The sequence below is a fragment of the Anomaloglossus baeobatrachus genome, chromosome 2 (assembly GCF_048569485.1).
Source record: "Anomaloglossus baeobatrachus isolate aAnoBae1 chromosome 2, aAnoBae1.hap1, whole genome shotgun sequence".
Classification (NCBI taxonomy): Eukaryota; Metazoa; Chordata; class Amphibia; order Anura; family Aromobatidae; genus Anomaloglossus; species Anomaloglossus baeobatrachus.
In genome coordinates, this window is record NC_134354.1 from 174633371 (window position 1) to 174650430 (window position 17060).

General features: G+C 45.4%; 1 protein-coding gene across 1 annotated transcript in view; it reads left to right on the forward strand.

The window, feature by feature from the left end:
- The window catches only part of CLCN4 (chloride voltage-gated channel 4), an 83534-nt gene that overhangs the window by 13973 nt on the left and 52501 nt on the right, over positions 1 to 17060 (forward strand). Inside the window, exons 4-5 of the mRNA XM_075335494.1 lie at positions 1321 to 1420; positions 15810 to 15997. Coding sequence (XP_075191609.1) covers positions 1321 to 1420; positions 15810 to 15997 — 288 coding nt within the window. The remainder of the gene's footprint in view (positions 1 to 1320; positions 1421 to 15809; positions 15998 to 17060) is intronic.

Sequence of the window (17060 nt, forward strand, 5' to 3'; positions counted from 1 at the left end):
TGGTATGCGGCCAGGGATTAGCCGCCGCTGCAGGGTTCCTTGCTGAGTCTGGTGCTAGTGCAGCTCGGGTGTGATCATTTCCCACAGGCGGAGTGAGCCCCAGGAGGATGGTGGGGGTTGTAGTGGTGCAATGGGTTGCAGGGCTGGGATTCTGACAGTAACTGTACGACACAGGTTGGTAGTTTCCTCTTTACCTTTACTGGTCAGGGGTTATTGTCCAGGTTTACAGTGATCCAGTCAGCCCATAAGCAGCGTGGATCTCTCATTGCCTGGCGGGTTGGAGGCCTTCCTTTATGCGCTCTTGGTGGGAGTTGCTGTGGCCTGGAGCAACACAGTGTTCCCTTCTCTCGCCTTACTTGAAGATGACTGTCCCCTATGACGAACAGCGTGAATCGGTTATGGGACCCGCGATCCCGGGTTCTGTATTGCTGCTGCGTCTTGGAACTAAGGTGGGCCAGGAAATGTAGAATCTCTTGCCCTCCGGGTTTTACTATTAGGCTGTTAGCACGCAGTAGCCGAGGACCCTGTGTCCTGTCCTAGCACTCGGTCCTGGAAAGCTCACATAGCCGCTCTCAATCAGCGACCACTCTTTCTCCTCGCCAACACTGTTCTGCCTCACTTCCTTCCTGTTCACTCGAACCCTTCCCTTAGGTCAGCATGTACAGAGAGACTCCCTTCAAATCAGGTTATGAGCTCCCCCTGCTGGCCTAGAGTAGGAGATATTGTATGTGATGTTCTGCCTCCAAGCAGAGCATTGATCCCGGTGAGGAGAATAACGCCACTGTGGCTCCCATAACCACTGGGGTACCACATTTGTAATGTCAATATTTATAGCTGATAGTGGTTCCCATCTTTTTGGAGCTACAAGTTATTTTCAAGTGCCAACCTCAACAACAATGTAGAAAGAAGCGATTAGTAAAACCGAAAAGGGAACAGTGCCCAATTTAAGAATCCCTGGTCTGATGATAGGCATCGTCAGTCTCACTTTGGGTTACAGATACAATACATTTTTTGGTATATAAAGGGCTATACCCTTGGGACTATGCTATTAACAGATGTATCATCCATAGAGATACATAATGTATGGTCATAGGTAACTGATCTATATGGCAAAGGTTTTGGGACAAAATGCACCCAGCATTTTCAAATTTCTCCCCTAAAAAGATAAGGTGTTAATCCATAGAGAGTATCAGGCCTATTTTAATTAAGTAAAAACAGATTGATAGGTTGTTAGGGAAGTAATTCAGTATAATATCTCGCCAGATTATGCAGGAATTATTACGCTACTTGGATAACATATAATGTGGTCACATTTTCCAGATTACCAGCAAGAGCAAAGAATCTATTTGGGAATTCATCAAAGGACTCCTAGATGCCTGGTCAGGATGGATTGTCATGCTTCTCATTGGGCTGCTGGCAGGTATGGTCGTCGTCACTGCACATTGCTTGGATGCATGGTCTCTTCAGTGCCCTCCTTATTTTGTGGAACTCCTTTACTGCACAGGCTCATCCTGTATATAGAATAATGCAGTATATAACAGGGGTCTCAAACTCGGCTGGGTGTATGGGCCGCACAAAGGAAAAAAATAATTTGGGGGGCCGCATTCTTTGCAGGACAAAGTGACATTTTTATTGGTACCATATATTTTTTACACACCTTTAGATCACTGATTTTGAACATTTTTCACCTGTTTATTATAATAAAGGTGCACATTCTTTGTTTAAATATAAGAAAAAAAAATTGATGGTAAAAAAAAAGCCATGCCTTATTTATTTATTTATTTTTTATATTTTATCCCTTTCTTGTTACTAATAGTGTTACAATTATCACTATATAGAAATTTTGTTGTTGTAATGTGCCCATCCTTGTCCCCTTATAGTATTTTGCCTCATCCTAGTCCCCATCCTACAGTAATGTGCTCATCCTTGTCCCCATCCCATAGTAATGTCCCCAGCCTTGTCCCCATCTTATAGTAATGTTCTCCATCTTTGTCCCCTTGTAGCAATCTCACTATCCTGTAGTACTGTCCCCATCCTATAGTAATGTGCCAACCTTGTCCCCATCCTATAGTAATGTCCCCAGCCTTGTCCCCGTCTTATCATAATGTGCCCATCCTGTAGTAATGTGTCTATCCTTGTCCCCATCTTATAGTAATGTCCCCAGCCTTATCCCTATCCTAAAGTAATGTTTCTCATCCTTGTCCCCTTGTAGTAATGTCCCTATCCTGTAGTACTGTCCCCATCCTATAGTAATGTTTCCATCCTTGTAATGTCCCCATCCTTTAGTAATGTCCCCAGCCTTGTCCCCATCCTATAGTCATGTGCCCAACTTGTGCCCATCCTGTAGTCATGTGCTCACCTTGTCCCCATCCTATAGTCATGTGCCCACCTTGTCCCCATCCTATAGTCATGTGCCCACCTTGTCCCCATCCTATAGTCATGTGCCCACCTTGTCCCCATCCTATAGTCATGTGGTCACCTTGTCCCCATCCTATAGTCATGTGCCCACCTTGTCCCCATCCTATAGTCATGTGCCCACCTTGTCCCCATCCTATAGTCATGTGCCCACCTTGTCCCCATCCTATAGTCATGTGGTCACCTTGTCCCCATCCTATAGTCATGTGCCCACCTTGTCCCCATTCTATAGTCATGTGCCCACCTTGTCCCTATTCTATAGTCATGTGCCCACCTTGTCCCTATTCTATAGTCATGTGTCCACCTTGTCCCCATCCTATAGTCATGTGCCCACCTTGTCCCTATTCTATAGTCATGTGCCCACCTTGTCCGTACTCTATAGTCATGTGCCCACCTTGTCCCTATTCTGTAGTCATGTGCCCACCTTGTCCCTACTCTATAGTCATGTGCCCACCTTGTCCCCATTCTATAGTCATGTGCCCACCTTGTCCCTATTCTATAGTCATGTGCCCACCTTGTCCCTATTCTATAGTCATGTGTCCACCTTGTCCCCATCCTATAGTCATGTGCCCACCTTGTCCCCATTCTATAGTCATATGCCCACCTTGTCCCTATTCTATAGTCATGTGCCCACCTTTTCCCTATTTTATAGTCATGTGCCCACCTTGTCCCTATTCTGTAGTCATGTGCCCACCTTGTCCCTACTCTATAGTCATGTGCCCACCTTGTCCCTATTCTATAGTCATGTGCCCACCTTGTCCCTATTCTATAGTCATGTGCCCACCTTGTCCCTATTCTATAGTCATGTGCCCACCTTGTCCCTATTCTATAGTCATGTGCCCACCTTGTCTCTATTCTATAGTCATGTGCCCACCTTGTCCCCATTCTATAGTCATGTGCCCACCTTGTCCCTATTCTATAGTCATGTGCCCACCTTGTCCCTATTCTATAGTCATGTGTCCACCTTGTCCCCATTTTATAGTCATGTGCCCACCTTGTCCCCATTCTATAGTCATGTGCCCACCTTTTCCCTATTTTATAGTCATGTGTCCACCTTGTCCCTATTCTATAGTCATGTGCCCACCTTGTCCGTACTCTATAGTCATGTGCCCACCTTGTCCCTATTCTGTAGTCATGTGCCCACCTTGTCCCTACTCTGTAGTCATGTGCCCACCTTGTCCCTATTCTTTAGTCATGTGCCCACCTTGTCCCTATTCTATAGTCATGTGCCCACCTTGTCCCTATTCTATAGTCATGTGTCCACCTTGTCCCTATTCTATAGTCATGTACCCACCTTGTCTCTATTCTATAGTCATGTGCCCACCTTGTCCCCATCCTATAGTCATGTGCCCACCTTGTCCCCATCCTATAGTCATGTGCCCACCTTGTCCCCATCCTATAGTCATGTGCCCACCTTGTTCCCATCCTATAGTCATATGCCCACCTTGTCCCCATCCTATAGTCATGTGCCCACCTTGTCCCCATCCTATAGTCATGTGCCCACCTTGTTCCCATCCTATAGTCATATGCCCACCTTGTCCCCATCCTATAGTCATATAGTCATATGCCCACCTTGTCCCTATTCTATAGTCATGTGCCCACCTTGTCGTCATCCTATAGTAATGTCCCCATCCTGTAGCAATGGTTCGGGGGGGGGGCAGTGGCGGCAGAGGCTGAAAGGGGTCAGTGGCTATAACTTACTGATCGCTCTCCTCAGCTTCCACAGACGCAGGAGTGAAGCTGAGGGGAGTGGTCTCCGGCCCCAGATCCACAGTGATTGGAGAGATTGGTCACAAGGCTACAGCTGCACTGATATGGCTGGATTTCAATGTTTCAGCCATTTTCAACGGCTGAAACATTACATTGGTTTTGATTGGCTGAACGCCGCTCAGCCAGTCAAGCACAGCCAATCACAGCCTCCGTAGGTCCGGGAAGGAGACACCACCTCTCCTGAGGTCCCCTCCTCCCCGAATATAAGGTATTTGCAATGCAAAGCGATCGCAGCCACCGGGGCTCCGATGCCGCAATTTCGCCATGACGTACTGGGTACGTCATGGGTCCTTAAGTACCAGGGAGCCATAACGTACCCAGTACATCATAGGTTGCTAAGGGGTTAATGTGCCGTGCTTCACATACACACACAATAAAAAAAAACACCATTCTTCTCACCTGTCCTGCGTTCCCTCGGCTGCCTCATCTCTGCTTCCTGTGGCCCCCAGGCACGTGCCCCCGATGACTATCGTGGCCGGTGCAGAAGCCGCAGCCACTGTCAGTGATTTCTGTCAGATGATTGTTTTGCCAGCGCTGCACATGCAGACCCCTTGACTCAGAGAGATCAGCGCCGGCAAACATTCATCTAACAAAGTGCAGGCAGTGGCTTCGGCCCCTGCACCGGCCGCGATAGTTAACAGGGAAACGGGCCTGGGGGCCGCACGAAGCAGCCTGAGGGGCCGCATATGCGCACACTGCATGCTACTCATACACACATTCCATGTTACCTATATGCGCACACTGCATGCTACTCATACACACACTCCATGTTACCTATATGCGCACACTGCATGCTACTCATACACACACTCCATGTTACCTATATGCGCACACTGCATGCTACTCATACACGCACTCCATGTTACCCAAATGCGCACACTGCATGCTACTCATACACACACTCCATGTTACATACATACACACACTTCATGCTACTCATATGCACACTCCATGTTACACATATGCACACACTGCATGCTACTCTAAAGCGTTAATGAATTATCGTCGGGGTCACGTTGTTTGTGACGCATATCCGGCGTCATTAACGATATTGTAGCGTGTAACAGTTATGTGCGACCTAAAACTATCGCAAAAGCGGCAAAAGCGGAGAGGTCGTCCTAAAACAAAAAATGATTTACCTCTCATTAGCGATGTTGTTCCTCGTTCCTGCGGCAGCACACATCGCTGTGTGTGACACCGCAGGAGCGAGGAACATCTCCTTACCTGCCTTCACCGCCAATGCGGAAGGAAGGAGGTGGGCGGGATGTTACGTCCAGCTCATCTCCACCCCTTCGCTTCTATTGGACGCCTGCCGTGTGACGTCGCTGTGACGCTGCACGAACCGCCCCCTTAGAAAGGAGGCGGATCGCCGGCCAGAGCAACGTCGCAGGACAGGTAAGTGCATGTGACGGGGGTAAGCGAGGTTGTGCGCGACAGGCAGCGATTTGCCTGTGTCGCACAACTGACGGGGGCGGGTACGATCGCAGTGTGTAAAGCCCGCTATAGGCACACTCCATGTTACACAAATACTGTATGTTACACACATGCATATACACCTACATATACTGCATGTTACACATGAAGCGACCGGTGGTAGGGCCGCGGGTGTGTGTGTATGCTCTATTCCAACAAAATCCCCATACTCAGATTTTACCGGTAGTAACATTTCTTTACTAGGAAACATATTTATAATACAATCAACCGAACTATCTGCGCACATGAGTATAGTGGAGTCCCCGGATTTTCACTCCTTCCGGGTACGCAGCAAGAAGAAAAGAAAAAAAACAACAAAGAAATGGCGGCAACTTTCCCTAACTTTCCCTACAATCACGTACCAGTCTATCCTGGAAGAAGATGCCGCTCCCACTTCGCAGGCCTGGAGTCTCACGATGATGGGTCCCGGTGTAGCGCTGAAGGGATGCAGCTCCTCGGTCTTTTCCTTTGATCTTCCTCCGCTGGTAACGGATTTTAGTCAGTCTTTTAGTCCCGGGGCACGCCGAGCAGAAGAAGGGAGGTCACAGCCCCCTGCACTTGCACTCAGGGTGCGATGCTCTGCAGTCCGGTTAGATCCTTGGTGAAAACAAAGTCCTGCAGACCGGGAATGGCAGAAACCACTTCCACAGGGTGATTCCTCCAAGACTCCGGTGGCAAAAGAGCCCTCTGTTCAGGAAGACCACACGCAGCTCTCCTCTGGCTGAGCTCTGGAGCTGAACCACCTTCCCGCACTTTTTCTTCCTGGTTTAAACACACAAGCTGCAGTAGGGGATTTCCCACCTCTGTGTTTTTGATTGCACAGTCTGACACTGCCCCCTTGTGGGCAATTGCTGAAACAATATTCAAATCCATTTCTACATTAATGATGCAGTCTGAATTGTTGATCCCATTACATACCCCCCACTTAAAGGTTGGCAGTCCCTGTCAACTACCGTCGGTTCCCAGGCAGCGATGACTGCAGATGTCACAGGGGTTGGTTGAGAAGTGGGCCATACATACTGGTCCCTGTAAGACCGCCCGGGCGGGATCCCAGCAGTGGTGCGGTCAGTGCGTCTCAAGGCTCGGTTGTTCCCCTCCCTGTCACTGTCTTTACGCCCCACTTCAGTCAGCACTCTGGGGGAAGAACTGGGTTGTGTAGGTGGGTCACCGGTCTCAGAGTCAACGTGATCACTATGCTGGGAAACGTCCGTGACGTCAGTCGTGTTGGTAGCGTTGCCTTCTTGTACCTGTGAAAGTACTGCCCCTAGACCCTGTAGACTGGCATCGGTGTGTACTTGAAAGGGCAGGTTGTAGTCCGCATATGCCAGGATGGAGGGAGACGTTAAGACACCCTTTAGGGCTTGGAAGGACTCTTCCTGGCTGGGTCCCCAGCTGATGGGTCATCCTCTGGGGCTGTTGGTGGTCCCTCGAAGCAGGTCATGCAAGGGTGCAGCAAGTCGGGCGAAGTTTTTGACGAACCGGCGGTAGTAGCCGGCCAACCCCAGGAAAGCCCTGACCTCCTTGACGTTTGTGGGCTGCGGCCAATCCCGTACGGCGGCTATCTTCTCTGAAGATGGCTGGACACCTTCGGCTGAGATCCGGTGGCCCAGGTAATTTATCTCGGGCTGCAGAAGACGGCACTTGCTGGGTTTCAACTTCAGGCCTTGTTCTCTCAACCTACTGAACACACGGCCAAGCTGCTGCAGGTGTTCTTCAAATGTGGCCGAATAGACTACAATGTCGTCCAGGTAGATGAGGGTGAAGTCGAAGTTGAAGTCTCCCAAGCAGCGCTCCATCAGCCGCTGGAAAGTCCCCGGCGCGTTGTTCAGACCAAAGGGCATCCGGTCGAACTCGTACAGGCCCATGGGTAAGATGAAAGCAGTCTTCTCTCTATCTTTCTCATGCATAGGTACCTGCCAATATCCGCTGGCCAGATCCAACGAAGAGAAGTATTTGGCTTTCTTCAGGGCTGTCAGGGATTCTTCGATCCTTGGCAAAGGGTACGAATCCCGGATGGTGCAAGCATTCAAACGGCGGTAGTCCACACAGAATCTCAGAGATCCGTCCTTCTTCTTGACTAACACCACCGGTGCCGCCCAGGGGCTCTGGCTTTCTCGTACCACTCCCGTGTGTAACATGGAATTCAGGAGATTTTTCACTTCTTGGTATTGCTGGGGAGGAATTTGGCGGTACCTTTCACGGATAGGAGCAGTGTCACCGGTGGGGATTTCGTGCTTGATACTGATGGTGCACCCAAAGTCGGTGTCATGCCGGGCAAAGGACGCCTGATGCTCTTGAAGTAGCTCTTCCACCTGGGACACCTCCCGTTTGGAGTATTGGGATACGTCCAACTGACACTTCTCTCGTAGTTCTCGCCCCGCGTTGGTGTTACCCGCGACAGCGGCCATGGCAGAGACCGTCACTGTCCAATCTCCCTCTGTAGACGGTACAAACTGGAGGGGGCTCATAAGGTTCACCTCTTCGGTTAGAGCGTAGACTCGGGCGAGCTGTGTCCCGGCTTCTAGGTCAACGCTCACGTTAGCCGTGTTGCTTTTGTTGGTCACACATCCTACCGACTACGCCACATGAAGCGACCGGTGGTAGGGCCGCGGGTGTGTGTGTATGCTCTATTCCAACAAAATCCCCATACTCAGATTTTACCGGTAGTAACATTTCTTTACTAGGAAACATATTTATAATACAATCAACCGAACTATCTGCGCACATGAGTATAGTGGAGTCCCCGGATTTTCACTCCTTCCGGGTACGCAGCAAGAAGAAAAGAAAAAAAACAACAAAGAAATGGCGGCAACTTTCCCTAACTTTCCCTACAATCACGTACCAGTCTATCCCGGAAGAAGATGCCGCTCCCACGTCGCAGGCCTGGAGTCTCACGATGATGGGTCCCGGTGTAGCGCTGAAGGGATGCAGCTCCTCGGTCTTTTCCTTTGATCTTCCCCCGCTGGTAACGGATTCTAGTCAGTCTTTTAGTCCCGGGGCATGCCGAGCAGAAGAAGGGAGGTCACAGCCCCCTGCACTTGCACTCAGGGTGCGATGCTCTGCAGTCCGGTTAGATCCTTGGTGAAAACAAAGTCCTGCAGACCGGGAATGGCAGAAACCACTTCCACAGGGTGATTCCTCCAAGACTCCGGTGGCAAAAGAGCCCTCTGTTCAGGAAGACCACACGCAGCTCTCCTCTGGCTGAGCTCTGGAGCTGAACCACCTTCCCGCACTTTTTCTTCCTGGTCTAAACACACAAGCTGCGGTAGGGGATTTCCCACCTCTGTGTTTTTGATTGCACAGTCTGACACTGCCCCCTTGTGGGCAATTGCTGAAACAATATTCAAATTCATTTCTACATTAATGATGCAGTCTGAATTGTTGATCGCATTACACACACACACAGAGCAAGTTACACACACACCCACACACACACACACACGCACATGCTGTATGTTATACACACACACACACACACACACATTGCATGTTTAACAAACACTGCATATTAAGCACACACTGCATGTTACACACCATTGGTCACATGGCCATAATGTCATCAAAGGTCACTTTAAACTTCTAAACTTGGGAACTGCACTAATGCTGCAGGACTGGTATCATCAGTGCTGCCTCTGCTTGTATAGGCTGGAGGCCCTGGGCAATTTCCCAATTAGCCCTGACTCTTACCTTTTTTGCCTTGTAAACCAGAAATAGCGCCACATAAATTATAGAATCAATTTATATTAGTAGTAGTATGATCCTACTTACTGCATTACCCTCACACAAGCTTGAACATCCACATGCTAATTCAGCACTGCTATAGCAGTATAAGCATTGCGTATTTTTATTCAATGTATCATACAGCCTATCACAATGAACAAGATGCATTAGCCTCAAACACCACAAGATGTCAGTGTTGTTCATGCTACTGGCCGCTCTCATCATCTTTTCTTGGATCGTATTATTATGCTTCAGATTAATTCTAGTATATGGTTACTTTCTGTATTAATGGGGACATCTTTTTTGATTAATGTCCGAATAGGTATTTGAGGGAAATAAATGTATAGAACAGTAAAAAAAAAAAAAACAGCACTTATTAGCATAATACAATGCATGTAATGTTCAGAGGTAAGTCGTCCCCTTTGGTTTCTGAAATATTATATGTTGCAGATCATATTTGTATACAGTTTAGAAACAATATTAAATGGCATCTGTCATCACAATATTGCAATGTAATCTGAGAGCAGCATGATGTAAGGGCAGACTCCCTAATTCCAGTGATGCTTCACATGTAAAGCTCCATGGAATAAATGGCGCTAAAATAATAAATAATAATAATGTGTCACTTATTGAGCTGTGTTACCGTGTCACTAACATCAGGGTTTTATCATGAGATTATCCCTACAGGACTAGGTGTCTGGTGCTCTGTGTAACCTCGCCCCATCATTGATTAGCAGCTCTCGGTCAATATACATTGTACACAGAAAGCTGCCAATCAGTAGTATGGGTGGGATTATAAAGGGCTCAGCATTCTGAGCATTTCTACATCTTTAGCAAAGAAATAGTGATTGTATCAAAATGACAGCTAGCAGACCAGCAAGTAAGTGACACATCGCTGGAATCACGGTCTGTTTTGTGGCATTGCAATTGCCAGGATCTTAAATTGGTCATATACAATAGATGCAAAAGAAACTGTGGAGAGATATAGCACAATAGGGTCTTATCCAATATAATTGTCAGGTCAAAAATGTACTTGAACCCACTCACCTGATGGAGTTGTGATAGTCACAACAGCTGTAACATGGAAATTGTGATAGCAGCAGCCCCGGGGAAGCAGTGGTAAAGATAGATGACAACGGGTTTTGAATGCCGCTCTATCACAGGAAGCAATGTTGATTAAATATTCTCTTTATTCATGTGCAGGTCAAGTCAACGCATTTCCGAGGTCGCAGCCTCCTTCATCAGGACTACAGAGAAAATCAACAATACATGGAGCTGCTATATACCCCTAATGTCATATGATCGTCTTTAGATCAGCCCGCCTGGTTTTCAAAAAAATCGGCGGGATTCTAGTACACTATAGCAACTGAAATGTCATATAAAAAACACAGAAAGACAATGTCCCGAAGAGTAAAAAAATTAAATTATGTCACATTAAAAACAATTATATTCAAAAAATGGAGGAAAAAAAAGCAAACAGAAAAAAGTAAAAAATAAAAAAAAAATAGAGAAAAATTAAAGCAGGTTCGAACCTAGATCATTGGTATGAAGACATGATGTTTAAGTGTGCAGTATATCCTCTCCTCCATCCAGGAACTATATACTTAGTCCAAAATGTATTTATTTTTATTTTTTGCACAAAACTTCTATCACACATATTTAACACATATTTATTCATTGAATTAATCATATGCTCACTTATGGTTTCAGACTAAGTATATAGTTCCTGGGTGGAGGAGAGAATATACTGCACACTTGGACATCATGTCTTCATACCAATGAAGCTTTGAGCCCGCTTTAATTTTTCTCTATTTTTTTAATATTTTTTTCTTTATTTTTTACTTTTTTCTGTTTGCTTCTTTTTTCCATTTTTTTTGAATATAATTGTTTTTAATGTGATGATGTAATTTAAATTTTTTACTCATTGGGAGTCGGGACATTGTCTTTCTGTGTTTTTTATATCTTGCAATATTTGACATTTCAGTTGCTATTGTGTAATAGAATCCCGCTGATTTTTTTGAAAAACAGGTGGGCTGATCTAAAGACGATCATATGACATCACGGGTATGTATAGGGGCCTTGTAGCAGCTCCATGTATTGTTGATTTTCTCTGTAGTCCTGATGAAGGAGGCTGTGACCTGGGAAACGCGTTGACTTGACCTGCACATGAATAAAGAGAATATTTAATCAACATTGCTTCCTGTGATAGTGCTATGGGGAGATAAGGTATGCACACCAGTGACTATGTAAGGGGAATACATGGAATAGCAGAAACTGCTGTGTGAATACTGACATGAAAAATTCAATAGCTATATGTACGAATGAAATGTGGAAAAATGGAACCTGCATTACTGCTATGAATATATGAATAAAGAGAAATTTAGCTACTGAATTGATCAATGCAATAGAGCCCCAACACTACGCCAAAGTATTTCTCTACGTTGGGGTCCCTAGCTTGTGTGTGTCCTCTCATGCAGTTAAAAAACTTACCGTGTATGGGAAGCTGAGACCCAGGCTATATATACGATGTGGATTGGCAATAGGTGTGTATGGGGAGGGTTCCCAAATGAAAATAGCTAGGGACCCCAACGTAGAGAAATACTTTGGCGTAGTGTTGGGGCTCTATTGCATTGATCAATTCAGTAGCTAAATTTCTCTTTATTCATATATTCATAGCAGTAATGCAGGTTCCATTTTTCCACATTTCATTCGTACATATAGCTATTGAATTTTTCATGTCAGTATTCACACAGCAGTTTCTGCTATTCCATGTATTCCCCTTACATAGTCACTGGTGTGCATACCTTATCTCCCCATAGTGATGTTTTTTAGGTTTTTGCACCCAGTTCAGACATAGAATGGAGTTCCAAACGTTATTTCTTATTTCCTGTGATAGTGCGGCATTCAAAACCTGTTCTCATCTATCTCTACTATATACATTAGATGACAGTCCACTGGACATGCCAAATGTATTTGTATTGCCCATCCATCAAATGTGTTTTGAGGTTTCTCAACTCTCCTTCAATTTCAGATGTCAGTGCAAACACGTGTGAGGAATATTGTATCTGTAAAATTCTTATATCTTCACAGAAGAGGGTTCCAGCAGCCATTTATGCCCCATCCCTGAATATATATGCAGGCCCCTCGTTCCCTGTGCTCCTATTCTTAGGGATCCCTGTGTGGGTACATTTCTGTGTGGGGTGCTTGAGACTTGCTTGCTTTCCTGGGTCTCCATTCACCTTCTGGTGCACAGATGCAGACACCGCTGTGAAGAAACCATGCCACACCAGGGTTTTCTTAACCATGCTCGTTTCATTTGTTCGTAACACCTTCATGGCAGGCAAGGTAACTGACATCCTTTAACCCTTGCTGGGGGAATGGTCTTTCTCCCTTCACCTAAGCCTCCCAATATGGGTATAGTGGCCTGGTATTCTCCGTCAGTTTCCCTCACTGTTATGACGTAGCCCTTGGTATTCCAAGACTCTCTCTGTGTCCCTCTTGCCAATCTTGGTCCTTTACCTCTGGGACGGCCTAACCGAGCCCACCGGGGTGAGCCATAGACTCCAGACTTCTAGAGGTGGCCTCCGTTTCCGGGACCAGCCCGTGCACCTAGGGCCATGTCTTCTCCTGGTCCTGTTCGAACCTAGTCTGTTGCTTTCACACTTCCTTCTTTTTCAGGATTCAGTTTTTCCCCATAGACTTGTATTAATGACGGATTGTGACTGATGGCCTTGCGTTTTATCCATTTTGCGATGGATCTGTCACCGTCCATCGTGTTTTATAATAGAAGCCTATGGGCGTCGGAATCTGTCAAATGATGGATTCTGGTGACGCATCCTTCTTTTAGCAACCGAGCATGCTCCAATGTGTAAATTCCTTTCTGGTTACAAAAATACTCTCTCTCTCTTTCTCTTTCTCTCTCTCTCTTTCTCTTTCTCTCTTTATCTTTCTTTTTCCTCTCTCTTTCTCTTTCCTCTCTCTCTTTCTCTCTCTCTCTTCCCCGGATTTGATTCACATATGTTTTCCATGGCAAATAACCTTTGCTGCCTAAAAAACATTGTACAACGGATCCGTTTTTTCACAGGATTGGTCGCATCAGTTTTGCCAATATCTGCGATGACTCAGTCGCATCAGTCACAAGACGGATTGTGACTGATCTAAAAAGACGGAAGTGGGAAAGCAGCCTAAGATGGCCACTTTTATTATTCTTTCCCCTCCTCTTATTATCATTAACCCTATCCTATGTAGATTCATAGCTACAACGTTACTACTATGGTGTCCTGCGTTTCCATTACCTAAAATAGCCACTTGATGGCAACATTTCTAACTTTATACTAATGCCTATCTAACTAATAAATACAGTTTATAACTTTACACCATTACCACATATATGTATAATACAGGACAAAGATCATTGTTTACATTACTGGGGGGTGAAGAACTGCCTATATTTGTACAAGTGTGTATGTGTATGGTTTATATGGAGGAAAGGCTGGTGGTAGAATAAAGGCCCAGTCACACTAAACAACTTACCAGCGATCCCAGCAACGTTCCAACCTGATAGGGATCGCTGGTAAGTTGCTAGGAGGTCGCTGGTGAGATGTCACACTAAGCAACGCTCCAGCGATCCCACCAGCAACCTGACCTAGCAGGGATCGCTGGAGCGTCGCTACACGAGTTGCTGGTGATCTCACCAGCAACCAGTGACCAGCCCCCAGCCAGCAGCGCCGCGTGGAAGCGATGCTGCGCTTGGTAACTAAGGTAAATATTGGGTAACAAACCCGATATTTACCTTGGTTACCAGCGCACACCGCTTAGCGCTGGCTCCCTGCACACCTAGCCACAGTACACATCGGGTTAATTACCCGATGTGTACCTGCTACGTTTGCATGCAGCAGGAGCCGGCTTCTGCGGAGGCTGGTAACCACGGTAAACATCGGGTAACCAAGAAGCCCTTACCTTGGTTACCCGATATTTTCCTTCGTTACCAGCGTCCCCGCTCTCACGCTGCCAGTGCCGGCTCCCTGCTCTCTGCACACGTAACAGTACACATTGGGTTAATTATCCGATGTGTAGTCTGGCTATGTGTGCAGGGAACAGGGAGCCGGCACTGACAGCGTGAGAGCGGGGACGCTGGTAACGAAGGTAAATATCGGGTAACCAAGGTAAGGGCTTCTTGGTTACCCGATATTTACCGTGGTTACCAGCGTCCGCAGAAGCCGGCTCCTGCTGCCTGCACATTCAGTTGTTGCTGTCTCGCTGTCACACACAGCGATCTGTGCTTCACAGCGGGAGAGCAACAACTAAAAAATGGCCCAGGACATTCAGCAACAACCAACGACCTCACAGCAGGGGCCAGGTTGTTGCTGGATGTCACACACAGCGACATCACTAGCAACATTGTTGTTACGTCACAAAAGTTGTTCGTTAGCAGCGATGTTGCTAGCGATGTTGCTTAGTGTGACGTGGCCTTAAGTGTTCGGCCAACAACTATCTAAGATATATGGCCACCTTTACAATCTCTCTTAAAAGGAATCTTCTACCACAATTAGGTCTATTTCTGGTAGTTAAAACTTATAAGTGTGTGTGTATAGTGAGAAAATGTATACATATTACTCCAATTCATAACTTGGTTTATTGTGTCCTGGTGTTTAGTCTATAAACTTTTTCTGTCCCAGGCAATTATTACAAGTTGGACAATTGTCTGGACTAGGCTGGAGGCTAATACCATATACAGTTAGTGCCTGAAACTATAGACCTATAAGAAACCATTCACCTGGATGTAGTTTTCCTTTGGCACCTCTTTAAATACACTGTCCTAGTGAATACCTTGAGTTTGCCCACAGGGGTCACACTGACGAGATTTGCCAATAATAAAGCTGTTAGGCAGCTGATAACTTCTTTCTTTTATAGCTATAAACTGGAATGAAGAGAAAAAGGGGCAGAAACTTCATTTTGTAGCTTTTATATTTCATTTCTAGAAGTCCTGTTAATTTATCGCATATTTATCTAAAGATTTCACAATTAACCTGCATATATTATTACTAAAATTTCTTAGACCTAATGGTGCTGGATTACTAGCTATGAAAATCCATGTCAGAATGGCTGTATAATGTTGAAATGCAAATGAGCATTGTATGAATCTTGTTAGAATAGGATTCACAAATTAATAAATGTATTATTAGACAGTGAAACTTTCAAAATGATTCTGACAACGGTTTTCACAGTAAGTACACTGGCTTCATCAGGTAGAAAACAACTCTTGAATAATATATGCAGTTTATTTTGCGAGTTCTGGTGACTGGTCCACTTGTAAGAGCTGCTGAAAACTGTAGGGTTGTGTTGGAATGCTCTAGAACAACTCTCATTTATAGAGTCGCGGCATAATATGTTTTTATTGCAATGATTTATATTGTTCTTATATTTTATAGGCACCTTAGCGGGAGTTATAGACTTAGCAGTGGATTGGATGACTGATCTAAAGGAGGGGATATGTCTTAAAGGCTTCTGGTACAGTCGTGAGCAGTGCTGCTGGACATCAGATGAAACCACCTTTGATGACCGGGATAAATGCCCTCAATGGCAGAAATGGTCTGAACTGATGATTGAGAAATCAGAGGTAATATTGGCATGTTAAATTAAGATCCTATTGAATTATTCGATGTTTCATGCCTGGTGGAGATGCTGAGGAGGGGAGGCCAGACCGAGGGGCTTTAGAAGAGAACTGTCTCATGCTCCACACTTCACACTTCAGGTCCTGCGTTGCTTCAGATTTGCTCAGTCCTCTTTTAGATCATGTTGTAGAATTTACCTTTTGATATAATTGCTTTTGAAAATATGTACGGTAAATTTGTGCTCATTATTGTGGTACTAAAACAACATACAAACTATGTAAAGCTGAATTTTTGAAGGGATCATTCTATTACTGCGGCAAACACACATACAGTCAGTACCAGATACTGTTGTGCTCTCATACTCTCCAGTAATAGAAAATGTTCTTTGTTTTGTAAATCTAAATTAGTAAAACTTACTAAAACACAGGGTGGGCCACAAAAAAGAAACAAAATACCCCCCAGAACACTGTGCTTTGCACAAGATAATGGAAACAAAATGCACTTAACACTGTAGGAAATGGAAGGACAAATGGCCATCTACGATCTTATCCAGTGGCCAAGTGCAATATGCTAACGCTTCTGTAAATCTGATACTCTATATAGCTTCAGATGAACAGATTTCCAATACGTGTGGACATGTTGTTTTGCTGATTTGAGTTTACAGGAATACTTTTTGCACAAATTTTCTTGGGGTTCACTATCAGCTCTAGCCTCACCTACTGTATCCTCACCTATCCCTTGTAGACTGTGAGCCCTCGCAGGCAGGGACCTCTCTCCTCCTGTACCTGTTTGTGTTTTGTATTGTTTATGTTTATTGTACTTGTCCCTATTATGTATACCCCTTTCACATGTAAAGCGCCATGGAATTGATGGTGCTATAATAATAAATAATAACAATAATTCTTTTAATCCTCTCCTGGAAGTCATAAGTGGGTGATTTTTATAGAAACACAGATCCAGTGTTATGCCACTTCCCCACCAAACTATGTATACTGGTTTTTGTTGGAAAGGGATGGTCCATAAGTACTGTGTCTCCTTATATGAGCCTGTACATACACCAGTCTCAGG